Source organism: Pristiophorus japonicus, chromosome 1 (genome assembly GCF_044704955.1).
Source record: "Pristiophorus japonicus isolate sPriJap1 chromosome 1, sPriJap1.hap1, whole genome shotgun sequence".
Classification (NCBI taxonomy): Eukaryota; Metazoa; Chordata; class Chondrichthyes; family Pristiophoridae; genus Pristiophorus; species Pristiophorus japonicus.
This window is the reverse complement of record NC_091977.1, coordinates 199,820,179-199,847,955: the sequence shown is the minus strand read 5'-3', so window position 1 is coordinate 199,847,955 and position 27,777 is coordinate 199,820,179. Positions and strand designations below refer to the sequence as shown.

Here is a 27,777-nt window from a genome sequence, read left to right as displayed (position 1 = left end):
TATAGCTGTTAGCTAAATACTAGATCTCTACGTAGACATGTTGTTCCAAAGTAATTTGTCACCACATTAGTTTTTAAGTGTTTGTTTTATTTATTCTGCATTCATGCTGCTACAGGCTGGATAAGTGGAGAGTAAGATTGGTGAGATCTCATGGTCTCGAGAGCCAACCTCATAAAGATAGCAGTGAGAGTAGACATGTCAGAATGATTAGTACTTTTATTTATCTAACACTTTATCATGTCAATGTCTCGCAGCCCTTTTGGAGTGCAGTGATGGTTATTTAAGCGAACATCATCATTCTGTGCGCGCACGAACCTACATGCAGCACTGAGATGAATGACCAGTTGATCTGTGTGTGTGTTTTTTTTGATATTGAGGGAGCAGTGTTGGCCTGAACATTGCAAAAGTCCCGGCATCTTTCCAAATTGTCATAGGATTTTGAACATGTAGCATTTTCACATTGGTTTAGCATCTTATCCCAAGGACAGTTCTTCCAGCAATACAGCACTCCCTCAGTACTGCAACCAGAAATCATGTTTGACAAATTTGCTGGAGTTCTTTGAGGATGTAACAAGCAGGGTAGATAAGGGGGAACCAGTGAAAGTGGTGTATTTGGATTTCCAGAAGCTTTTTGATAAGGTGCCACAGAAAAGGTTACTGCACAAGATAAGAGCTCACTGGGTTAGGGGTATGAAATTAGCATGAATAGAGGATTGGCTAACAGAAAACAAAGTCGGAATAAATGGGTCATTTTCCAGTTGGCAAACGGTAACTAGTGGGGGGCCACAGGGATCGGTGCTCTGGCCTCAACTATTTACAATCTATGGCCCCAAGTTTCCACACGCGGCGAAAAAGGCGCATCTCAGAGCTGGGCGCCTGTTTTTCGCGCCGGAAAAAAAGTGCGGTATTCTCGAACTCCTTGGAGCTCAATGTCTGCTTGGCGTGGCGCACAGGGGGCGGAGCCTACCACTCGCGCCGATTTTGTAAGTAGGAGGGGGCGGGTACAATTGAAATGAGGCTTCTTGGTGCCGGCAACCCTGCGCGTGCGCATTAGAGCGTTCGCGCATGCGCAGTCTGAAGTAAACATTGGCACTCGGCCATTTTTAAAAGTAGTGCAGAAAAAGTGAAAATTTGTTTCTTGGACCACTGCAAAGGCTTGAATTTTAATTTTCTTGATATTTCTGTGTGTGAGGGAGTGCTTTTAGCAGCACTGCTGAATAAATCACCTGCTGAAATCAGTGAGTTCAGCTTTTCACTGCTAAACTTGCAGAACCGGTGCCTGCAAATTAAGGACTGTGTGTTTGGAGAAATAAAAGTGCCAATTCAACTTTGCAATGGATCAACTTCCACCAAGAACAAAGAATTTCTTGCATGAGGAAGCAAACCATTGCATAATATGTGGTGCACCCATTCTGCAAACTTGAATATAAAGATGTCGATGTGGCTGCCTCTCCCTGTCCAAATGGCCTCAGTCAGTCCCCCTCACAGCTCGAAGGCTGCTGCTGTTCTTTCTTCGGCTCCCGACCAGCCACTGACGCCGCTGCAATCCCATGGCCGAATGGCTTCAACTTAATCAGCTGTGTAAATTTGAGCCTTATAGTAAATGTTCTAAGAAACTGCTATCTTGTATCTGGCGGGTGCCTGCATCCGTTTCCTTGCACTGAGTGGATGACCTCTGAACTTTGCAGAACTTTGAAACAAATCTTTACTTTGATATTTTAGTAGTGGTCAATGAAACTCTTAATGGTTTGTAGCTTTATATCAAATTTCCTTATCACTATACCTAAATCTTTCCAATAAATTTACCAAGCCAGTTTCCTTAAACTGTTTACTCAAATGGGGTCCTGGAAAATGTTTGTTTTTGCCTTTTTTTTCCCGTCACCATTGATGCCTGTTAGTTGAGAAACATAGAAAATAGGTGCAGGAGCAGGCCATTCAGCCCTTCGAGCCTGCACCACCATTCAATAAGATCATGGCTGATCATTCAACCTCAGTACCCCACCCCTGACTTCTCTCCATACCCCCTGATCCCTTTAGCCGTAAGAGCCACATCTAACTCCCTTTTGAATGTGTCCAACGAACTGGACTCAACAACTTTCTGTGGCAGAGAGTTCCACAGGTTCACAACTCTGGGTGAAAAAGTTTCTCCTTATCTCGGTCCTATATGGCTTACTCCTTATCCTTAGACTGTGCCCCCTGTTCTGGACTTCCCCCAACATCGGGAACATTCTTCCTGCAACTAACCTGCCCAGTCCCTTCATAATTTTATACGTTTCTATGAGATCCCTCTCAGTCTTCTAAATTTCAGTGAGTATAAGCCTAGCCAATCCAGTCTTTCTTCATATGTCAGTCCTGCCATCCCGGGAATCAGTCTGGTGAACCTTCGCTGCACTCCCTCAATAGCAAGCACGTCCTTCCTCAGATTAGGAGACCAAAACTGCACACAATACTCCAGGTGTGGTCTCACCAAGGCCCTGTACAACTGCAGCAAGACCTCCATGCTCCTATACTCAAATCCTCTCTGAAGGCCAGCATGCCATTTGCTTTCTTTACTGCCTGCTGTATCTGCATGCCTACCTTCAATGACTGATGTACCATGACACCCAGATCTCGTTGCGCCTCCCCTTTTACTAATCTGTCACCATTCAGATAATCTGCCTTCCTGTTTTTGCCACCAAAGTGGATAACTTCACATTTATCCACATTATACTGCATCTGCCATGTATTTGCCCACTCACCTAACCTGTCCAAGTCCCCCTGCAGCCTCTCCGCATCCTCCTCGCAGCTTACACTGCCACCCAGCTTAGTGTCATCTGCAAACTTGAAGATATTACCTTCAATTCCTTTGTCTAAATCACTAATGTATATTATAAATAGCTGGGGTCCCAGCACTGAACCCTGCGGCACCCCACTAGTCACTGCCTGCCATTCTGAAAAGGATGCATTTATTCCCACTCTTTGCTTCCTGTCTGCCAACCAGTTCTCTATCCACGTCAATACATTACCCCCAATATCATGTGCCTTAATTTTGCACACTAATCTCTTTTGTGTGGGACCTTGTCAAAAGCCTTTTGAAAGTCCAAATACACCACATCTACTGGTTCTCCCTTATCCCCACTCTACTAGTTACATCCTCAAAAAAAAAATTCTAGAAGATTTGTCAAGCATGATTTCCCTTTCATAAATCCATGCTGACTTGGACCGATCCTGTCACTGCTTTCCAAATGTGCTGCTATTACATCTTTAATAATTGACTCCAACATTTCTCCCACTACCGATGTTGGGCTAACCGGTCTATAATTCCCTGTTTTCTCTCTCCTTTTTTAAAAAGTGGGGTTACATTAGCTACCCTCCAATCCATAGGAACTGATCCAGAATCTATAGAATTGGAAAATGACCGCCAATGCATCCACTATTTCTAGGGCCACTTCCTTAAGTACTCTGGGATGCAGACTATCAGGCCCTGGGGATTTATCTGCCTTCAATTGCTTCAATTTCCCTAACACCATTTCCTGACTAATAAGGATTTCCCTCAGTTCCCCCTTCTCGCTAGACCCTCGGTCCCCTAGTATTTTCGGGAGGTTATTTGTGTCTTCCTTAGTGAAGACAGAACAAAAGTATCTGTTCCAACTGGTCTGCCATTTCTTTGTTCCCCATTATAAATTCACCTGATTCTGACTACAAGGGATCTACATTAGTCTTCACTAATCTTTTTCTCTTCACACATCTATAGAAGCTTTTGCAGTCAGTTTTTCTGTTCCCTGCAAACTTACACTCATCCTCTATTTTCCCCTTCCTAATTAAACCCTTAGTCTTCCTCTGCTGAATTCTAAATTTCTCCCAGTCCTCAGGTTTGCTGCTTTTTCTGGCCAATTTATATGCCTCTTCCTTGGATTTAACACTTTCCCTAATTTCCCTTGTTAGTCACGGTTGAGCCACCTTCCCTTTTTTATTTTTACGCCACACAGGATGTACAATTGTTGTAGTTCATCCATGTGATCTTTAAATGTCTGCCATTGCCTATCCACCATCAACCCTTTAAATATCATTCGCCAGTCTAGCCTGGCGAATTCGCGTCTCATACCATCGAAGTTTCCTTTAAGTTCAGGACCCGAGTCTCTGAATTAATTGTGTCACTCCATCTTAATGAAGAATTCTATCATATTATGGTCACTCTTCCCCAAGGGGCCTCGCACGACCAGATTGCTAATTAATCCCCTCTCGTTACACAAGACCCAGTCTAGGGTGGCCTGCTCGCTAGTTGGTTCCTCGACATATTGGTCTAGAAAACCATCTCTTATACACTCCAGGAACAACTCTCCACAGTATTGCTACCAGTTTGGTTAGCCCAATCAATATGTAGATTAAAGTCCCCCATGATAACTGCTGTAACCTTATTGCACGCGTCCCTAATTTCCTGTTTTGATGCCGTCCCCAACCTTCCTACAACTATTTGATGGTCTGTACACAACTCCAACTAACGTTTTCTGTCCTTTGGTGTTTCGCAGATCTACCCATATAGATTCCACATCATCCAAGCTAATGTCCTTCCTTACTACTGCGTTAATCTCTTTAACCAGTAATGCTACCCCACCTCCTTTTCCTTTCTGTCTATTCTTTCTGAATATTGAATTCCCCTGGATGTTGAGAATGGGAATGTTCATTAAGCCGACAATTCCTCTTCCTTCCTCTCCCTCTCCTGATTGCCCACCATCATTCTCAACTAATCTACCTGTTTGTCATTTCTGTCCCTGATAGCAATGGCAAGAATCATCGGTGTCCACTCCTTGTAAAAACAAAGTTGGGCTGGATTTTCGGCAAATTTGCATCGGGGGGGGGGGGGGAGGGGGTGAAACGAGACACACAAGATTTTGCGCCCGGGCGGAATTGTCACCAGTGGTTTTGCGGCGGTGCTCAAACTTAGCACCCCGCCTCTGTTTTGACTGTTTGGATGACGTAAATCGTCATGCATCGCTGCGCTAGCGACCTGTGTGGAACTTACGAGCAGTTCACCCGATTTAGCGTCTGCCCGCAAACCCAAGAAAAACCAGTCAGACCCAGGACGCACCAGGCGCTAATGACGCCATCTTGAAAACTGAGGAGAAAGTCACAGTTATTATGATTTTTTTTTTTTAAAGCATTGGAAGACAAATGTTGCGGTACTGCATACTTTTGATTGTGAAGTTTGTGAGTTTCTAGTTTGTTTTAAAGGACATTTTAAAAGATGGGGGCCATGCTATGTTGGGAGCTAGTAATCCTGGCTGCTATATTCACAGGGCGTCGAGCTGGAAGAAGGCTTATTGATCATTGTCAGTGTAATGGAAGAGGTCGCAGCCGTATGGGGAGGAGGCCTTACCCCCGACAAGTTTACAGGGAACATCGCTCATTCCTGCAGCTCTCTGAAACACAGTGCATTAGAAGGCTGCGCTTCCAAAAAGAGGTGGTCACAGATATGCCAGATCATACAGGCAGACCTACAGCCCACCAGCGGCAACAGGACAGCACTGCCCGTCGAGGTGAAGGTCACTGCACTTGCCTTCTATGCCTCCGGCTCCTTTCAGGCATCAGCGGGGGACATATGCTCCATCTCGCAGCACGCTACACATTGTTGCATTCGCCAGGTGACTAATGCACTGTACACACGTAGAATAGACTTCATAAACATCCCAATGACCAAGGAGACCCATAATGAGAGGGCTGTAGGTTGGGCCGCCCCGACCTGCGAGAGGACACCACCGCAGGGCGGGAGTATAAGAGCTGGAGCATGCCACTGTAGCTTCCAGCGCGAGCCGACACAAATGTGCGACGGCTTTGAGGTGGGTGACGTCATCAGGACCCAGGTCGCCGTTTGGAGCATGGGCAGAAGCATCGGCAAGGCCCCTAGTGCAGCGGAGGAGCGGGAAGGTTGTGGCGGACTTGAGACAAATGAGGGTTCGTGGCGGACTTGAGACGAATGAGGGTTCGTGGCGGAGGGGCGGCGAATGAGGGTTCGTGGCGGAGGAGCGGCGAATGAGGGTTCGTGGTGGAGGAGCGGCGAATGAGAGTACGTGGCGGAGGAGCGGCGAATGAGAGTGCGTGGCAGAGGAGCGGCGAATGAGGGTACGGGGCCCAGAAGAGCAGAGAGCCCAGGGGCAGCATAGGCCAGTCCATACTGCGATATGTGTGTGTACTTGGTCTGTGCAGCAGAGCAGATCTCCAATCGTCCTGGTTAACCCTTGCAATTGGATAAAGGCCGAGCTCTGTCAAGCCCGTGTGGTGGCTAATGCGCAACGGTCACCACGCGTTTTTTTTTAAATCCACGCGCAAGCATCTTCCACCCTTCAATTGGAGTTCAGGACGGAAACATCGGGTCCTTCATTGAAACATTTGTGAACTCGTGGAAGCAAGTCATCCTCGTTCAAGGGACTGCCTGAGGTTTTGGGCGATGTGCTGGCTTTCCCCAAGGTTCAGGGTGCCCGTGACACACTACATCCTCTGCGAGCAGCTTTAGAGAATCCAGAGGTTTTCCGAAACCGAAAGGGATTCCATTCCATGAACGTACAGATCGTCTGCGACCATACTCAGCATATCATAGCAGTCAATGCCCAATATCCAGGGAGCGTCCATGGTGCTTTCATCTTGCGTGAGAACAGTGTCTAGCGCATGTTCCAGTGTCATCTACAAGGCCAGAGTTGTATGCTCAGGGACAAAGGTTACGACCTCGCCATCTGGCTCATGACCCCCCCTCTGGAACCCTCAGGTAGAAGCCAAGCATCGTTATAATGAGAGCCATGCAGCAACATCGTTGAACAGACAATTGGAGTGCTCAAGTAGCGCTTCTGATGCCAGGACCACTCTGGAGGCTGTTTGCAATACTCCCCTCAACAGGTCTGAGTTCATTGTGGTGCACTGCATGCTACACAACTTAGCCATCATGAGGGGACAGGAATTGCCAATGGGGATTGCAGGACCACCTTGAGAGGGGGAGGGGTGAGGTGTGGCATTATGGAGATTTAGCCGCTGCAAAAGCCTTACGTCGGCAGCTCACAATTGAACGCTTTGCTTGAAGAGTGAACGGCACGTTTGACCATTACCTGGCCCCACACTCCCACCATGTTGACTATTTACCCCTCTTATTCTGTAAATGACACACTACACAGGAATGGTTATGGTGAACAAAAGAATCTATGAAACATTGTAAACTTAATTGTGACACTTTAATAAAATAACACACATTAGCTGCATCCAGCAGTGTGATCATTCAACAACAACAACATTATCAACAACATAATCCAGAACATAATGCAACATAAAACATAGGATGCATCCAGCATCAACAACATAATGCAGCAACCCCTGCCCCACTAATTTTTACCACCGGCTTTTGCCCCCCTTCCCCTTATCACCCTCCCTTGCTTATTGCTCTGAACCAAAGCGGTACCAAGGTGGCATGCAGCAAGGTTGCCAGAGCGCTGCTGTGTTGGGGCGGGGGGGAGACAATGGAGACGCTGCCTGGGGACACACTGGTCTAGCTCGTGGCGTGGTAGGCCCAGCTTCTGACTGGCTAGCCTGTTCATCGGCGTCGCCAGTCACAGGTGGTTTGGGTGTGACAGTGGGGAACGCAGAGAGTATCGTGGGAGGTTTTATGGACTGCATCACCTGCCCAAGCTGAAACACAGCTTGTGCCTGTGATGCGCCATATTCCACAAGGGTTCGCGCCACACTTTCTGGGATTCCAGTGTCACTGCTGGAGGCCACCAGCCTCGTGTGGGCATTGATGGTCTCGCAGGTATCGCGGCTTGTACTGACAATCTGCGACCCTACCTCCGTAATAGAAACATAGAAAATAGGTGCAGGAGCAGGCCATTCAGCCCTTCTAGCCTGCACCGCCATTCAATGAGTTCATGGCTGAACATGAAACTTCAGTACCCCCTTCCTGCTTTCTCGCCATACCCCTTGATCTCCCGAGTAGTAAGGACTTCATCTAACTCCCTTTTGAATATATTTAGTGAATTGGCCCCAACCACTTTCTGTGGCAGAGAATTCCACAGGTTCACCACTCTCTGGGTGAAGAAGTCTCTCCTCATCTCGGTCCTAAATGGCTTACCCCTTATCCTTAGACTGTGACCCCTGGTTCTGGACTTCCCCAACATTGGGAACATTCTTCCTGCATCTAACCTGTCTAAACCCGTCAGAATCTTAAACGTTTCTATGAGGTCCCCACTCATTCTTCTGAACTCCAGTGAATACAAGCCCAGTTCATCCAGTCTTTCTTGATAGGTCAGTCCCACCATCCTGGGAATCAGTCTGGTGAATCTTCGCTGCACTCCCTCAATAGCAAGAATGTCCTTCCTCAAGTTAGGAGACCAAAATTGTACACAATACTCCAGGTGTGGCCTCACCAAGGCCCTGTACAACTGTAGCAACACCTCCCTGCCCCTGTACTCAAATCCCCTCGCTATGAAGGCCAACATGCCATTTGCTTTCTTAACCGCCTGCTGTACCTGCATGCCAACCTTCAATGACTGATGTACCATGACACCCAGGTCTCGTTGCACCTTCCCTTTTCCTAATCTGTCACCATTCAGATAATAGTCTCTCTCTGTTTTTACCACCAAAGTGGATAACCTCTCATTTATCCACATAATGGTCGCTTTGAGACTCTATGCTCGTGGGAATCCTACCCAAGGCATCAAGGAGCCGATGGCTGACCTGGATGCTCTCGCTGGACATTTCCAGCTGTCCGCACCTGCTCGCACCAATTATGTGACTTCTTGGCCTGCAAAGATGAAAATGGGAATGGTTACAAGAGGGTCCATCTGCTCTTGTGGCACAGATGGCCACAAAGCATTTCTACCATACTACAGTTATCAGTGCGTATACCCTAACACTCGACGCAACAAATGAGGCCAAAGAGGTATTCTACTCCAGCCTCGGAACAATCCCTGCCCCGCGTCCCGACAGACGACAAACTGATCCTCCTCGGTGACTTCAAAGCCAGAGTCGGTAAGGACCCAGACCTCTGGGGAGGTGTGATCGGCAGAGAGGGAGTAGGGAAAACCAACTCTAGCGGTACCCTGCTCCTGACAAAATGACTAGAATGCAACCTTGTCATCACCAGCACCTTGTTCTGCCAGAGGGACAAGTACAAGGCATCGTGGCAACACCCTCGCTTAAGCACTGGCACCTGCTCGACTACGTCACTGTTCGAGCCAGGGATCGCAAGGACGTGCGCATCACCAGTGCCATGACAGGAGCCAACAACTGCTGGAGGGACCATCGCCTAATCCGTTCCGTCCTCAACATTAATATAGCCCCAAAGTGATGACGGCAACAGAAGCAATGCCGCAGAAAAATCAACGGCGGGGCACTCAAAAGACCCAGGTAAGAGAGCCCTAAACAGCCAGCGCCTCACTGCCAACCTGGCGACTCTCGATGACCCCGAGATAGAGTGCCCACAGCGCCTGGTCTGCCCTCCAGGCCTCCATAACCAGTGCCTGCGAAGAGACGCTCAGTCACTCAACCAGGAAACACCAGGACTGGTTTGATGAAAATGATCAGGAGGTCCAGGAACTAATAATCCGCAAGCGCAGGAAATTCCTGAACTTAAAGCAACAACCCAACTCTGGTGCAGCTCTACAGACGACTGAAGGCCAAGGTTCAACAAAAAACCCGTGACCTGAAGAATAGATGATGGGTGAAGAATGCACAGGAAATTCAGCAGCTGGCTGACAACCATGACGTGCGAGGATTCTTCACCGCAGTCAAGTTCACCTATGGCCCAAGCACCAAAGGCCCCATCCCACTACTGGCCAAGAATGGAGAGACACTCATCAAGGACACCGAGGCAGTCGGGGCCCGCAGGAAGGAGCGTTTCGAGGATCTCCTTAATCGAGGCTCTGCCTTTGAAGCGAGTGTCCTCGACTCCATCCCATAGCATGCTACCCGCCACCATCGCCGCAAAACCCCAGCCCTGCACAAGGCAGAAAAGGCCATCCGTCCGCTCAAGACCAACAGGAATCGGGAGCAGATGGAATCCCCGCTGAGGCACTAAAGTATGGTGGAGAGGCATATATTGGCGTGAATGCATTACCTCCTCTCTCATCTGGACAGAGGAGTGCATGCCTGGAGATCTCCGATGCCGTAATCGTGACCATCTTTTAAAAAGGGGACAAGTCTGACTGCGGCAACTACAGAGGAATCTCCCTGTTGTCAGCCACTGGGAAAGTTATCACTAGAATTCTCCTCCGCCATCTTCTCCCTGTGGCTGAGGAGCTCCTCCCGGAGTCGGTGCAGATTCCGTCCACTACGAGGTACAACAGACATGATCTTCACGACAACTGCAAGAGAAATGCAGGGAACAGCACCAACTCTTGTACATGGCCTTCTTTGACCTCACAAAGGCCTTTGACACCGTTAATCGCGAGGGACTATGGAGCGTCCTCCTCCGTTTCGGCTGCCCCCAAAAGTTTGTCGCCATCCTCCGCCTGCTCCATAATGACATGCAAGCCATGATCCTGACCAACGGATCCACCACAGACCTAATCCACACCTGGACCTGGGTCTCAGGGCTGCGTCATCGCGCCAACCCTCTTCTCGATCTTCCTCGCTGGGATGCTCCATCTCACGCTCAACAAGCTCCTCGCTGGAGTGGATCTAAACTGTAGAACCAGTGGGAACCTGTTCAATCTTTGTTGTCTCCAGACTAGATCCAAGACCGTCCCATCTTCTGTCATCGAACTACAGTACGCGGATGACGCTTGCGTCTGCGCACATTCAGAGGCTGAACTCCAAGCCATCGTCAACATCTTAACTGAGGCGTACAAAAGCATAGGCCTTGCACTTAGCACCCATAAGACAACCTCCTTCAATCTGACCCCGCCACACAGCACTGCCCCCCCCCCCCCCTCCCCCCCCGGGTCATCAAACTCCACAGCACGGCTTTGGACAACGTGGACCACTTTCCATACCTCGGGACCCTACTATCAGCGAGGGCAGACATCGATGACTCGGTCCAACACCGCCTCCAGTGCGCCAGCGCAGTCTTCAGTCGTCTGAGGAAGAGTGTTCGAAGATCAGGCCCTTAAATCTGGCACCAAACTTATGGTCTACAGAGCTGTAATGATACCCGCCTTCCTGTATGGCTCAAAGACATGGACCATATATAATAGACACCTCAAATCACTGGAAAAATACAACCAGTGATGGCTCCGCAAGATCCTGCAAATCCCCTGGGAGGATAGTCAGTGTTCTCGATCAGGCCAACATCCCCAGCATCGAAGCACTAACCACACTCTGCCAGCTCCGTTGGAAGGGCCACATTGTCCGCATGCCGGACACACGACTCCCAAAGCAAGCGCTCTACTCTGAGCTCCTACACGGCAAGCGAGCCCCAGGTGGGCAGAGGAAAGGTTTCAAGGACCCCCTCAAAGCCTACTTGATAAAATGCAACATCCCCACCGGCACCTGGGAATCCCTGGCCAAAGACCACCCTAAGTGGAGGAAGAGCATCCGGGAGGGCGGTGAGCACCTTGAGTCTCGTCGCCGAGAGCATGCAGAAAACGAGCGCAGGCAGCGGAAGGAGCGTGCAGCCATCCACACTCCCCACTCACCCTTTCCTTCAGTGACTGTCTGTCCACCTGTGACAGAGACTGTAATTCCTGTGTTGGACTGTACAGTCACCTCAGAACTCAGAGTGGAAGCAAGTCTTCCTCGATTTCAAGGGACTGCCTATGATGATGTACCATACTGTCTGAGTGTAATACAGTCCTCTGTTTTATGGCCTTGGAAGTTGCATATGGTTCATCAGGAGGACATCGAAGTGTGGAGACATCTTATGAGATCTCAGAAAGCAATCTTAATAATGTGTAAAGATCATTCATGGTAAATAGGGTGCCAAACGAAGCCTACCTATGTGTCGTGCATTTTAGGAGGCAATCCACAGAGTGCTGGGAGACACCAAAAGCATGAGAACAAATAGTGTGCCAGATTTATAATTGAAGTAATGAAGGCGTGCATCAATTAAAATTGTACTCACTCTAATGTCCCTTGAAAGATCATTGAACTTCTTTTGGCACTGTGTGCCAGTCCTGATCAGTGTCTAAGGCAGAAATGATCTCAGCGATTTCCCTCCAAATCCGCTTAAAAATGGATGGCAGTGGTCTAGATCCCACCCCTACATGCAACTCCTGCCATCCTCTCCACAGCCCCCACTTGAGCTTTGTTAGCCTCGTGGCTGAATCGCCTGGCACGCTGACTTGGTTCGTCGTCCTCCATGAAAATTCAACGGTAAAATGGCTAATTCAAGCCCGGGTGTACTGCGCATGTGCGCGGCCGCGCCCTACAATTAGAGTTTGCGATCGGACAGCAGACCAGAAGCGCGGGAAGAAAAATTTGCACATGCACAGAATGGACGTTTATTTTTCGCGCCGGAACCTTTAACATCAGTGCACAAAGTGTGGAGCAACACCGGAGTTAGTGTTAACACTCCGTGAACTTTCATTTCATTTGGTGAAAGTTGCATGCTCTGGCGCTAACACTAACCCGGCGCTAAATATTTGAATCTGCTGCGAATTGTGCCGGAAATGGGCAAAGTCTTGCTTTCACATTGAGAATATCCACCAAGATGTATTGTGGCGCAACCATAAGTAGAACAGACTGGATAGATAACAGCCCAAAACTGGATATTCATGAAACACTGAGTCAGGTAGATCATGTAGGGCTAAAGAGCATTCCTCTGATCGTAGATTGGAAAACTTGGTTAATCCATTTGCAAAATCTACCAATTCTGGTGTTTAGCATGCAGTAGCCTTGTGTTGTAGTTTAGCTAGGTTAGTGTCTCATTCGATGGTATGCCTGCAACTTTCCTGGCATGTCCTTCTACACTCATTGAACTAGGGTTGCTGTTGTAGCTTGATGAGGATGCAAAGAGGCTGCAGAAAGATATATGTGAGTGGGCAAGAATATGGTAGATAAAATATAATATGGAGAATTGTAAAGTTATCCACTTTGGTAGGACAAATAAAGCAGAATATTTTTTAAATGGTGAACAATTGGGAAATGTTGGTATTTGGAGGGACCTGGGTGTCCTGTACATAAACATTTTAATGTTCCTGTTCAGCTCCACAACTGTGCAGGCTACTTGTCGGCTTCTCAATGTGCATGCATGGTTTTTCCAGTCATTTGAATGGGCCCGTGCACCCAAAAGAAATTGGGGGGAACCTTGGTTGAGATCTATCCAAAAAAGATGGATGGGCTTGTTGGGTGAATTAACATTTTTCTGTTCTTAAAAACTCTTGCCCTTGGAATTGTGATCAACAATATTGGCACTTCCTCCACTGGTGCATTTTCAGTATGGGTACCAGTTAACTAAAACCATATTGCTGCTATTTCAGTACCTTCAGTGGAAATTTGAAATTGGTCAAAGCCCAGTTTGACTGCTTCATAGCAGTTAAATAAGTTCAGCAGAATTGTCTTGTATCTTGGTTTATGGTGATCAGTATTGTATTATGATGCCTTTCAGTATCTTGCTAATATTACATATAGCATCTATTATGATGTCTTTAACAATTATGATGTCACTATTTATGAAATGCAAACTTATTCAGTGGGATTCTCCCGAGATGGGGCAGCCCCAATGAAGCTTCTTTTAGTCGGCTGTGTGCATTACTTCGATGTGTACAATTGGATTATTGCTTCAGTGGGAGTGTAGTGACATTCTTTTTTCTGTTTGATTGAAATCTCTGATAGTAAACAGGATTAAGCGTTACTATTTGGACCGTTCAATTTTGATAGACCATCAAAATGAATGGGTTGTTTTAAGAGCTAATACTCATGTATGGTACCCAGTTTATTACACATTTTTATTTAAGATTTTTCTTTCTCAGTTTTGGTAAAGTTAGATACGTTTAGAGTATAGAGCATTAGTTTAACATTATAACTGTACTTTATGCTTCCATTTTGCAGGCCAGGAAGTGTCCCAGAGGACTCCTGTTGCATCTCTCTCCAATACAGGTTTACCTGTAGGACCACTTGCTTTTTCTGAAAGGACCTCTTCACATGCATCAGTATCCAGTAAACCTGATATGTTTAAATCTGTATGTGGTCAGTTACCTATTCCTGCTGAGAATCTGGACAGGGTAGAAAATATACTCAACACTGCCAGTGACCACCTCAAGGTCAGTAAAGTTGATTAAAGTGAGAGTGTCTCATTGACACATTAAATAATCAATTGGTTAACAAATAATTATGATTGACTGAAAAAAGAAGAAATAGTTACTAGTCTTTAATATATCAACAGAGTGCTGATTGAAGGAGTTAATAAAGTAGACAATGAGAGGGCTGCATTAGTGATTACAACAGTGGTACGTCAGTAATCACTTTTTGAACAGCATATTATTGCAACTTGTTTGCATTGTTCAGTTTAGCATATTTGACAATCCAGTATCATGGTCACTATTTAAACAACTCAAAAAGGGAGGAGTTGGTTGTAATTCTTTGTAACTAACCATTTATTGGGCTCAATTTTCCCCAGTATTTACGCCATTTTTTCTTGGAGTAGGCTGCTATTTCCTGACTAATAAGGATTTCCTTCAGTTCCTCCTCCTCGCTAGACCCTCGGTCCCCTAGTATTTCCGGAAGGTTATTTGTGTCTGTCTTTGAAGACAGAACCAAAGTATTTGTTCAATTGGTCTACTATTGCTTTGTTCCCCATTATAAATTCACCTGATTCTGACTGCAAGGGACCTAAATTTTCTTCACTAATCTTTTTCTCTTCACACATTTATAGAAGCTTTTGCAGTCAGTTTTTATGTTCCCTGCAAGCTTCCTCTCATACGCTATATTTTCCCCCTCCTAATTAAACCCTTAGTCCTCCTCTGCTGAATTCTAAATTTCTCCCAGTCCTCGGGTTTGCTCCTTTTTCTGGCCAATTTATATGCCTCTTCCTTGGTTTTAACACGATCCCTAATTTCCCTTGATAGCCACGGTTGAGCCACCTTCCCCTTTTTATTTTTACGTCGGGCAGGGATGTACAATTGTTGTTCATCCATGTGATCTTTAAATGTCTGCCATTGCCTATCCACTGTCAGCCCTTTAAGTATCGTTTGCCAGTCTATCCTAGCCAATTCATGTCTCATACCATCGAAGTTACCTTTAAGTTCAGGACCTTAGTCTCTGAGTTAACTGTGTCACTCTCCATCTTAATGAAGAATTCTACCATATTATGGTCACTCTTCCCCAAGAAGCCTTGCACAACAAGATTGCTAATTAATCTTCTCTCATTACACAACACCCAGTCTAGGATGGCCAGCTCTCTAGTTGGTTCCTCGACATAGTGGTCTAGAAAACCATCCCTGAAACACTCCAGGAAATCTCCTCCACTGTATTGCTACCAGTTTGGTTAGCCCAATCTATATGTAGATTAAAGTCGCCTGCTGTACCTTTTTTGCACGCATCACTCATTTCCTGTTTGATGCCATCCCCATCCTCACTACTACTGTTTGGTGGTCTATACACAACTTCCACTAGCGTTTTCTGCCCTTTGGTGTTCCGCAGCTCTACCCATACAGATTCCAGGTAATTAGGTGCGGGGACTGGGAGGGAGGAGACCATTTGGCCTGGGCTCGGGGTGCGGGAAGCGGACCGGGAGGCCACTTGGCCAGGGCTAGGGGCGGGAGAACACACTGGCAAGCCTTTTAGGCCAGCACTAGGGGCGGGAGAACGCACCGGCAAACCTTTCAGCCAGGGCTTGGGGTGGGAGAGTGCACCGGCAAGGGCTAGGGGCAGGGGAGCAGACCGGGAGACCATTCGGTCAGGGCTAGAGGCGGGAGAGCGCACCGGCAAACCCTTCGGCCAGAGAGAGAGAGAGAGTTGCTATTATGTGTTTTTCAATTATTTTAATGTGTTGGGAGCTGGCTGTATGCTTCACTTTGCAGCCTCAGCTCGCATTGTGTCCGCCCGATCTTTTTGATACAGATCAAGGCTCCACCCCCAAAACTAAAGGTCGGATTACACCACGCCAAAATGAAGCAATCGAACGGCGGAACTTTAGAATACTTTTTTTTTTGTCGTACTTGGACCCAAAAAAATCGAGCGCAACTCTAAGTACTCCAAAAAAAAATGCTTTGGGGAAAATTGAGCCCATTAAGAGGTGCTGATAGGGAATTGCTTCTAAAACAAACCTACACCAATTTTAGTTTTTAAAGGGTTTTGTTGGTTAATTGGAATGTAGGAGACAATAAGGTGTGTTTGTGTGTGTATCTCATTTATTAATATGCAAATAGATAATTTGCATTTAAATGGGGAAAACGTGAGAAAATCATTTAACAGCTGAATGGAAAAAAGAGTGCAGCGGGAACAACTAGAATTTGAATTGAAAATTCAAAATGAGCATCCTGCATCTGCTTGGAGTTTTGGAGTAGGGCAATAGCACTATCCTAACTAATCACAATATTGCTATTATTGATATGGCTTAAGTACTTTTAATTTCAGGTACATTGCTAAGTAAGTATTTTGTACAAGCAAACAAGATTGCAAAATGGTCAAAGTGTAATTTTATTTCTTCAAAAAGCATTTGTGAATCATACAAAAGAAGCTACTGTTATGTTTTGATTGATCATGTTCTAATGAGATGTTTCTTTTGAAGACCAATGTTCTATATGAAATCAGCCAATGGAGGCTGTTGGTTGTTGAACAGTACAAACAGGAGTTGAGGGATGAAAAGGAGAAATATGAAGCTCAAATTGCTCAAATGGCCTGCCAGACTCAGAATTTGAACGAGCTGGTTTGTACATATGAGGATTCGGTTCGAAGAAAAGATGAGGTACAGTAAATGCTGTGGAGAAAATATTTCTTTTCAAATTCCATAATTTCCCCAAAAATGAATCTTTATTTTATGATGGTAAAAAATAAATCCTGTTTAAAACAAGTTTAAAAATTCTGAATGTCTAGTATTCAGAAATAATCAAATGGCAGTTATATTTCTGTCAAAATTAACTTCATTCCCTGTTGGAGCGATTTCATTCATTCAAAATGACTTTTGGAACTCGCTCACATATGCAGTGTTTATGAATCTAAGTCTTGTACATGTGAGAAATGGCATAACCTCAGATTGTTGGAGTGTTGTGTGTAACTACAAATGCTACCTAGCAGTGATTAAGTGCTCAATTTTCCCCAAGCCCGTTTTCTGGCGTATTGCCAGTTACACCTGTTTTTCTAGGCCAGAAATGTGCCAGAAATATTTTGCCAAAGTTTCCCTGATGTATAATTTGAATTTGGCACCGCGCAGCGTGTCCAGTTGCCTCGGAGGGGGAGATGGTGGTGGAGCCTGCTGTCTGCACCAAAAAACAAAGACGCACCTTCTGTGCATGTGCGGAGAAAAAAAAGTTAAGTTTTTGACGTCGTTGCTCAGTACAGCTCGGATTTGACAATCGGCCATTTTTAAAGAGCCAGTTGTGTGTGAGAGAAGGGGTGCTGTGTGAGAGCATTGGAAGAATTGCAACTGGAGCAATACAGGATGCAACTTGGTGCAAGGACCAAGAATTTCTTGCAGGAAGAAGTGGAGGCACGAGTTACTATGATTAAGAACAGATGGCAGGAGCTGGACACCAGCAGAGGTCACACAAAAGTTCCACCCAAAGAAATGAAGAAACGCTGGAACCAAGTTGCAGAAGATTACTGTGCAGTGGTGACCACCACGAAATCTGGAGACCAGTGTAAAAAGAAATGGCAGGACCTTGGTCAAGTAGTCAGTGTAAGTAATATTTTCAATTATTCAATGGAATTGCAATTGTAAATGTGACCAGCTGTATATGTCTCATCCAGCAGAAAGACACCCTCTTATTTAAAAAAAAAAAAATTGTCATCTTTGCAGAGGAAGGTAGCACATAATAAAAGGGAAAGAACTCGAACAGGAGGAGGCCCGACAAATCTGCACCCACTGACACCTTGGAAGACGGTCGCTGCTTTGATGCGTCCTGCCTGGAAAAAAACAATCAGAACTGCACAAGTTGGGTCCACACTTGAGGAGAGGGTAAGTCCTGCAAATTCATCATAGTCTTTCAAATCAGCCTGCTGTCTGGCCTGCAATGTGTGAGCCTACTCATGCCATCCACCCTGCCCCCTCCTCTGTTGCTAACCATTTGACTGCTGTTATCTTTTGCAGAACTTGAGGCCAACCCTGATGGTGCAGAAGAAGATTCAGACGAGGGCAAGCCTGAAACGGAGAACATCTTCCAATGCAACCCTCCAGACCAAGGGCGAGGGGATGGAGCTAGATGAAGCTCCCACTGTTGTACTGACTTTGGAAGAGATGCCGCTCATGGAGGTGACAGCTCCTTCTGTGACCAGTGGTTTGAGTGTTGGTGGGACATTCCATGGTTTCACACCTGCTGAGGTTGCGGGTCCCAGTGGTGAGGTGCAGTGAGGCACACCCAGAACCCCACCTTCCGAAGTTGCGAGCCCCAGTGTTGGGGTGCAAGCCACACCCTTAGGGAGGAGGGGAAGGGGAGCTCGACCGCGCTCTCCTGAGGTGCAGGATCTAACAGATGTGGTTCAGATGATGTCATTGAGTGCGGAGAGTATTGACCTTACCCAATCACTCCATCAGTAGGGTGAGTGATGAGGTAGTGGCACTGTCGGGAGACAGTAATGACACAAGAAATGAGAACAATATCCGGGACCATCGGTGAGGGAATAGTGGCCATGAGGGAGGGAATTTCAGAGGTAGTGTAAACCATGTCACTGACCATGAGGCAGGGAATGTTGCAGATCATTGAGACACTGTCAGGGCGCATGAGGGACGGCATGTTGGAGTTAGCTGCTGCAATAAGGGAACATGCCCAGACCCCACGACCATTGACAGAATCAACTGTCCTGGCCACTCCAATCCTAACACCAGCCTCTGAAGATCCCAAAGCTGGGTCCTCCAACTTGCCGCCGAGGCCCTCCAACTTGTCGTCTGAAGCTGCCCCCCCTCCACAAACCCAACCCTCGAGAGGTGCACAGTATCTTGAGATGTTAAAAAGAATAAGCTTGGTACCAAGCCCAGAAACATTGCACCACCGCCTGATGGTGGAGTGTACAAGACCGAGTGCAGCGGGCGGTCTTAGAATGCAGGGGATGAGAGATGGGTGCAGCCTTTCTTTGCTGCTGCTGCTTTTCTTATTATTGTTACTGTTGTAATTGTTCTCAAATTAAAAGTTTTTTGTAAATTATGGAAATTTACAAGTGTTATGTGATAAAGTTTTTAAGTGATCTTAGTGATATTAAAGTAAAGTTTCATACAAGAATAATTTTATTAAAGTTAAGTACAAAAGAACTGTTAAACTTTTGAATAAAATATATTTTACATTAAAACTGAATCATTTCCATCAACACAACATTATGGAACAGCTCCAAACGGTAAACATGTCCATGTGGAATAGTTGTCATTGAGCCCTCGGGCAGTAGTAAAGTGTTCACGGATGACCTGCTGGCACAAGCTCGAACAATCATTAAAGGGGCACAATGGCCCGCCCTCCTCTGGCCTCAGGCACTTGCATGGCTTCCTCATCGTAGTCATCATCCTCCTTCTCCTGCTCGTCACCTGCATCTTCCACTTTGTTATCATCAGCCACTCTCACCGCAAGTGGTTCTTCCACTACCAGGTGCTGCTGCCTCATGATGGCTAAGTTATGCAGCATGTAGCACACAACAGTGAACTGACCACCAATCTCAGGGGAGTACAGCAAGTAGACTCTAGAATGATCCAGGCATCGGAAACGCTGTTTCAATATGCCAATGGTCCTCTCTATGATGCTACGCGTCGCAATGTGCGACATGTTGTATTCATGGTCAGCTTCCGTCCGGGATATGTGTAGGGGTGTTGTGAGGCAGGTGGCGAGGCCGTACCCTTTGTCTCCCAGTAGCCTGCTCTGCCCTTCTGGCTGCTGCTGCTGAAACATGGCAGATCTAACGCTGTCTGGTAGGATGAACACATCATGGGTGCTGCCAGGTTATCTTGCATTGATTGACATGATATGATGCATGTCGTCACATATGAGCTGCACATTAATGGAGTGGAAGCCTTTTCTGTTCCTGTACATCTCTGAATCCTTCAGCGGTGCTTGCAAGATGATGTGGGTACAATCAATGCAGCACTGTACCTTTGGGAAGCCAGCAATCCCGGAGAAGCCCACAGCCCTGTCATGGATTGCTTGGGCGGTCATGGGGAATAGTCATTTCTACACACGTACAGTGCAGCCGTGACCTGGCGAATGGAGACATGTGTTGCATGTTGAGAGATGGCACACACACCCCCAGTTGTAGCTTGAAACGATCCGGAGGCATAGAATGAAAGTGCAGCTGTAACCGTCACTTCAACTGACAAAGCAGTCCTCCTGATGCTTCTAGGTTGCTGGTCTGCTTCGACCAACTCGCAGATCTCAGTTACAACTTCTTTGCAGAAACGCAGCCTTCTGACGCAGTCAGCATCACTCAGGTGGAGGTATGAATGCCTGTCTCAATATACCCGAGGTGGGTAAGGCCTCCTGCCCAGCATTCTAAGAGCTCTGATGTTCCTGATGCGATGAAGTCGAATCAATTGTCTCCTACATAGCACAATGATGCAGAAGGCTCGCACAAGGTATGGCATTGTTGGTATTACCCCTATACTTTGAAAGAAGCTCAACGGCAGGAAAGCAGGCAGTACAGGTTCGCAGTTCTCTCTCCAATGTCTAAGGATGGACCACACCCAAAGGTCTTGTGGCTTATCCTCTCCTCCCTCCACCCCCCCTTTTACTAATTGGAGTCTTGTGACTTCTCCCCATCTCTCTCTTCCTAACCCCCTCCCCCCCCCCCCCCCCCCCACACACAGTGTAGAAGGCGCCTCGCTCCCCGGGCTCCAAGCCTTCCGATCGGCACCTCCCTCTCTCTTTTCCCCACCCCCGCCCATGGCTTGTTTTGTAGCCGAGCCCCGAGCTGCTGTGTCTGTGCAAATCCTGCTGGCCAAAGCTATGACCTCCAGCCCTGCTTCAAGATGTTCGGTGGCATGTGAGTGAGTTTTTTTTAAACTTCTGAAATCCAACAAATTTGCACTTCTACGTTGACAAGTTTTTTAAAAAGTTGAACTTTATTATTGATTTTGACTGTTCTTGACTTCCTCCAAAATCTTCGATTTAAAAACAATGGTGTCTTTCAGCGCAGATTTGTGAATGTGTACTGGTTTTCTTAACTCACCAGAAGGTTTTTCGGGAGTGGCCAGATACCCCGTCCCAAGAGAAAAAAATGATGGCCAAACTGCGAACAATTGGGAAAAAACCGGCGCAGACATGAGGGAATGCCACCCCATGACGAAACAGAACTGGCCTAGAAAAATCATAACTAAGTCCGTTACACCGGCCCATATTGCCGGGGAGAGCTCTGAAAAAAATAAATACGCCAACAAAAAAAAAACGGCACAAATGAACGGGGAAAATTGAGCCCATAAGCGCTTGAAATTCAGCGATTTTGTGACCGGGTTTTTTGTGTTTTCGGCGTAAAATTCAGAGAAACTTTTCAAATACCACTGGCGAGAGCTGCGCCGCCGTGCAAGACTCGAAATAATTGCTTTCGTCAAAAATTTGGCTCTGAGCGCATCTGTATTTAGGACAATAAACGTCGATGAAAAAGCTTTGTTGCACCCCTTGGATCAGCGGTAAAGACCTTCAAAAAATGGCAAGTTAAATTTGGGTTCAATTTTCCCCAATTATCTGCGCCGTTTTTTTTTTGGAGTAAATTCACATTTCCAAGTTTCCCCTAAGTTTCTGCGCTACCGTAATTGACTTGGGTGGGATTTTTTTAGGCTACTATTTTTTTTAATCTCATTGGGGGCGTAACCTGCCACCCGCGCCAATTCTATCCATTTAAGCAAATTTGGCCAGCTCCAATTTACTTCAATTTACTCCAATTTTTCTTAGGACTGCGTATGTGACCTCTCTGGAAAAACCTTCTGGCCAGTTAACAAAATCAGCGCAGGTAAGAGAATCGGCTCAGCAGATGCAGTTCCAAGGCCCGGACAGCAGCACCTGAGGGGGGGCGGGGGGAGAAAGCCTTTCGGTTAGGATTAGGAACGGAAACCAAGAGGAGGGAGGCCCTTCGACCAGAGCTAGCAGCGGCAACCGGCATCAGGAGTAGGGGAGACCTTTCGGCCTGGGTTAGGAGCAGCACCGGGAGGGTGGGGGAATAGACTTGGCATAAACTCTTCAATAATTTAATGCTGGAATGCTGCTGCAATGTGCTTGTGCAGGTTGCTGAGAGCTGGCCGGAATGTGTTGTATGATTCACTTTACAGCCTCAGTCCGCAGTGTGTCCCTCGTGACACTGGCAACCCAATCTTTTTGGCGCAGATCTTGGGCTCCACCCCAAGGCTAGGCGGCTCCAAATTCAAGAATTCAAACAGAGAAAGTTGGATGATTTTTATTTTGCTGTAGTTGGACCCCAAAAAAAAGGGGCATAACTCTTAAAGTATGCCAAAAACTGCTTTGGGGAAAATTGAGCCCAATGTTTTTATTAATTCTTTTGCAACGTTCGCTATATAAGTGTCTTGTAAATATTTTGCGAATTTTTTTTCCCAATTTTTACAGCTTCATAGCGATAGCATTGTGATATCAATAATTTTGGCGAAAAAATACAATTATCGGCAAGAACCGAATTTCTAGCCCTAAAGGTTTTAAGTGCTATTTAAGGTGTAAACAATATTGTGATATTGGTGGAGGGATAAATATTGGTTAGAGCACTGGGGTGAGTGGAACTCCTCTGCCATTCAAAATAGTGCCATGGGATCGTTTACATCCATCTGAGAGCAGATTTAACATGTTTGTTTAACATGTCATCCGAAAGACAGCATCTCAGACAGTACAGCTCTCCCTCAGTACTGCACTGGAGTGTCAGCCTAGATTTTGTGCTCCAGTCTCTGGAGTGGGACTTGAAACCACATCCTTCTGACTCAAAGGCGAAAGTCTGGGCTGATAACAGAATGGGTTGCCAGTTGGGGTTATTCATGGTGGAAAATGTGTAGTAAATAAAAATAAAAAAATTTTCAAACAATAATTAGGACTTTTTGTATTTTTTTACTTGGTTCTTCATATCTTGATTCTCTTTCTGCCTTTGTTTTGTGCTTTGCTTTGTTTCTCCTCCCTTGAAGATTTTTTTTATTTTTATCTGCTTGCTATTTTGTTTTCTTTTTGTATTGTCCTTTTTTTCTGTTGATTTTAGGTACAATTACAATCCACTTTAGAATTTCTGAAAGCTACTGATATAATAAACTAAGAATTACTGGGATCTGACAGACTAGGGTGGGGCGGAGAGCTGCAGGATCTTGCAGCCACTGGACAAAGAAACACAGCAGCGGCTGGCAATGAGCAAGGATGGAGAACAATGGGAGCTAGTACAGGAGTAGCATTAGATGGGCAGAGGAAATGCTTCAAGGACACCCTCAAAGCCTCCTTGACAGTGCAACATCTCCACCGACTCCTTGGAATCCCTCGCCCAAGACCCCCCTAAGTGGAGGAAGAGCATCCGGGAGGGCACTGAGCACCTCAAGTCCCATCACCGAGAACAAGCAGAAAGCAAGCGTAGACAGCGGAAGGAGCCTGATTCAACCCAGGCTCCCCGACCACCCTTTCCTTCAACCACTGTTTGCCCCACCTGTGATTGAGACTGTAGGTCCTGCATTGGACTCCTCAGTCACCTGAGAACTCACTTTTAGGTGGAAGCAAGTCATCCTCGACTCCGAGGGACTGTCTATGATGATGAGCATTAGGAACTTAAACCTTTTAATAGGACGAGCAGAAGGAACTCGAGGAGTGGAAGCAGAGGACCATATCTCCCTATCTACCCACCAAGTCTAGACAACCCAACTCTTGCTCCCTCAATCCCTTTTTCACTCAACCTGAGCACTCAACTTCTCTGCCTGGCCACCATCTCTCTGGCACCGAAAATTAACTGTAAACAAGTGTGGAGTCTCGTTCCTAAAAGTTTTCATTGTTGGATATTTTAAAAATGTGAAATTTAAAATTAAAACTTTTCCTTTCCTTTCTGTCTTCTCTCGCTCAATCCCATTTTTCTTGCCTTCTCTTTCTTTCTGTACCTGATTTGACATTGAATTCACCCTCTCTAATTGACACTTCCTTGTGCTGTTAATTTCACAATTCTTCAGTCTGATTGGTTAAGAAGATACACAGTTGCTAGTACTGCTCACTCGGGTCCCAGATGCCTGGTTTCCCTCGCAAGTTTTTCAGCTTGAACTTGCAACAACTTGCGGCACAACATATCGTCGAGATTAAACTGGGAAGGCTAACTAATGACCGACTCAAATTATGGCTCGATCTTTTGATCTTCAAAGTGACTGACTAAAATCTGACTGGACCACTATGCATCTTGAAAATGCAGAATTTAAAAAGAAACAAACAGACCACCTTCTTTGAATAGATTTAATTATTCTTTCAGAAGTAAAATCAATAAAATGAGGCTCAATAGTAATTGCTGCATTGCTTTTTATTTTATCCACAAAGGTGATCTCCAATTTGATTCATGGAATTAAGAATCTGAAAGAGAAGATTGAACTGATGCGTAGATTTACACAGTGGCGACTTCAACATTCAGAAGCAAAAATGGAAGTATGTGTCAGAAATGCCTGCAAAATGTGTCATTTCAAAACCAGCTGTACGGGTGAACTGTTGTTGACCTGTGATTGTTAAATTTTAGTTTGTTGACAGATTCTGTGTGCTGCAGAATACCTAATGACAAAATCCTGCCTTGTTTATATTTAAAGAATGTGGACTTGGGTAACTAACTTTTCAGCTATCCCCAGTGTATTAACTTATTTAAATCTGGCTCACGATGCAAATGGGTAGCAGAACTATTTTTTTAGTAAGTGAATAGACTGGTGTAATAACTATATTTAATGTGTTGCGTTCCGATATCAGATTATTTTCGTTGTGGGGGAAAAAAGATTTGAACAGCTGAGAATATTAGTGTTTATAATCAAAATATCAACCAATGTTTCAATGGATTCCCTGTGGTCTGATCAGAGCTATTTAAATATACTTTCCTCTTTAACTGATATTTTATCTGAATTGCAACATAATCCTGGATGTTATAAATTTACCCATGATATACAGCCTTCAGTTGAGCTTAAAAATTGCTGTCCAGACAGTAGACAGTTTGTGTAGAATTTGCTCTTGTGTAGAACATGCATAATTAATGATGACATTGGAGAAGAACTTGTTTTTTTCTAAAGGAATTCTACAAAATATATGCTACCAATTAGCAATTTCAAAAATAAAAGCTCCACATTGCCTTGCCAAGTATATAATGGCCTTGTGTGTTCAATCCCCAGTCTGTACAGAGTTAGATGTTTTCAGCCATGGTAGCAGTACAACTGTTGGGCTCAGCATCCTTGGATTAGAAAGGGAAAAATCAACCAGCACTCCCAAGTCCTGATAGTTGCCCCTGTTGGAAGAGTGCATGTATGCAAGGAGTTAATACCTTCAGGAGGGGAGGAAATTGGCAAGAGTTGAGAAAGTAGTTTTAAAATGTATCTGTTTTTATTCAGAGCTGAAAGTTTTACTTCAATCGGGGAATGAGCTGTACTGTTCTTCTGACTTCATCACTGACCTTGTATCATTGTCCTATTTGTGATGTTTTTTTAATTGGGTTCATTGGCTTGTGTTGGTAACTAATCTTTTTAAAAATCGCCAGTGCAGTTTGTATATTGTCACATCATCAGAGCAGTGGTGTCACAATAAGACCAATAATTATGTGATTGGAGGGATTGGGATGGGAAACAATGCAACTCATTATGGATGCAGGGCCAGATGTAATATATTGAAGTTGGCAATGGAACTGCTGCACTCGGAGGGAATTTGAGATAAGAAGTGTGGCTATATCTGTATAGTTACAGTAATCTGTTCTGGGATGATGACATTGATGCTTGTTCATTTAATTCACTAATGGAATCTTTTATTGGGTTTGTCCTTGTATAAGACAGTATGTTAGACGTGCCTTTAATATTTTTTGTGTGAAGGACACCATGACCATTTTATATGTATAAAGTCTCGGTATGAAAATTGGATAAGCTCATTAAGCTTATTAAGTGAACTTCCATGATTGTAAACAGATGGGGTGAAGACATTTTGTGCAGAATTCCTTGAAAGAAATCATGAAATTTGTCTCTGGTAACATGAATTGGTATGCTATTCATCGTCGCGGCATCTCTAAAATGATTAATCCAAAATGTGTGTTTCATCTGTATATTCCATTAATCAGAGCGAGAGAGCGCATGCAACAGTTCATGTCAATAAAAAATGTTGTGTGCCTGATTTAGAATGAAAAACTAAATCAATAGCATTACCCATACAAGTTTATTGAATTTTTTCTTTAATTCAAACCAAGGCTACATGCAAAGTTAACGTCCAACATATTATTTAGAAATCACTAAATATTCTATAATAATCCAATATTTTTGTATTTTATGGCTTATTTGAATTAAAACCAGAAAATGATAGAAATGTACAAGCATCAGAATGAACAGAATACAATTTTTCAATTTTTCAAGAGATGCTTTTTTTTAAGAACTGACTATTTGAGTGTCTAAAATACTGGGCTCAATTTTCCCCAATGCTGTTTTTTTGGTGTATTGCAAGAGTTTATGCCTGTTTTTTTTGGCCCCGCCTACTCCAAAAAAATAATTTCCAAGTTTCTGTGTTCTATTTTTTGAAATTAGCACCGTGCAGCCTGTCCTTTAGCTTCGGGTGGGCGGAGCCTAATGAATGTGCCGAAAAACGATGCTACCACCCCCCTTCTGTGTGTGCGCAGAAAAAAAGGACGTTTTTTTACGTCACTGCTATGGGCGCTCACGCCCAGTACAGCTCCCGGTCTGCATTTGGCCATTTTAAAGAGCCACTTGTGTGTGAGAACTTTAATTCTTGTTGAAAAAATCGGAGCTGCAATACAATATACAATGCAGTTCAAGGACCAAGAATTTCTCTCGGGATGAAATGGAGGCACTAGGGCCCAATCTTTTTGCCCATCACTGGGCGCCTTTTTTCGGCACCAAGTGAATTTTATGGCGCCGAAGCTCAGTTCAAAGATTCCCCACTGTTGGGGCGCCGGCGTCTACTACCAGTGCCAGAATGTTTAGTGCCATAAATTCTGGCGCTGGTGTACCTGTAAAACAAGGTTGCACGCTATTTCTGTGCATAAGGCAAACTTTCCACAAGAACAACATTTTTCAAACTGGCACACAGACCTTAGAAGCACCGTAGGAAAAACTCTTGCCTGCAGTTCGAGAAATCCGCACTTTTTAAAATCTCCAAGTTTGAAAAAGCAGCCGACAAATCGGAGGAGTCGCCTTTTGCCACCCAGTACAGCAATCTCCCGATTCTTCTCGATGTCGACTACAGTCGCTGCTAGTCCCCGGCCAAAGGTCTACGCAGAGAATTTTTTCTTGTTTTTGTGCGCATGCGCAGTGCGTTTTTGAGAAGAAATTTTTTTTGCACATGCTGTGCAATTAGTTGCCCTTTTTTTTTTTGAGCGCATGCGCTGTGCGGTTCTGGCGCACACTGGAAGCCCCGTCCTGCGAGATCCGCTCGGGTAGCGCCAGCGCCAGAAGGTGCGCATGCTGGAAGAAAACTTAGGATTTTTATTTTCAGCGCTGAGAGGCCAAAAAAAAACGGGCATCCAAGCAAGTGACTGCATTATTTTTTATTGGGGAAACTTGGGCCCTAGTTACTGTAATTGAGGCCAGATGGCACGAGCTGCACACCAGCAGAGGTCACA

The 27,777-nt window shown here is 45.4% G+C and overlaps 1 protein-coding gene across 3 annotated transcripts in view; it reads left to right on the top strand.

The window, feature by feature from the left end:
- poc5 (POC5 centriolar protein homolog (Chlamydomonas)) overlaps positions 1-27,777 on the top strand; it is a 173,609-nt gene that overhangs the window by 42,000 nt on the left and 103,832 nt on the right. For all 3 annotated transcript variants that reach the window (XM_070886119.1, XM_070886104.1, XM_070886110.1), the window contains exons 5-7: positions 13,945-14,156; positions 16,625-16,801; positions 24,510-24,614. In XM_070886119.1, coding sequence (XP_070742220.1) covers positions 13,945-14,156; positions 16,625-16,801; positions 24,510-24,614 — 494 coding nt within the window. The remainder of the gene's footprint in view (positions 1-13,944; positions 14,157-16,624; positions 16,802-24,509; positions 24,615-27,777) is intronic.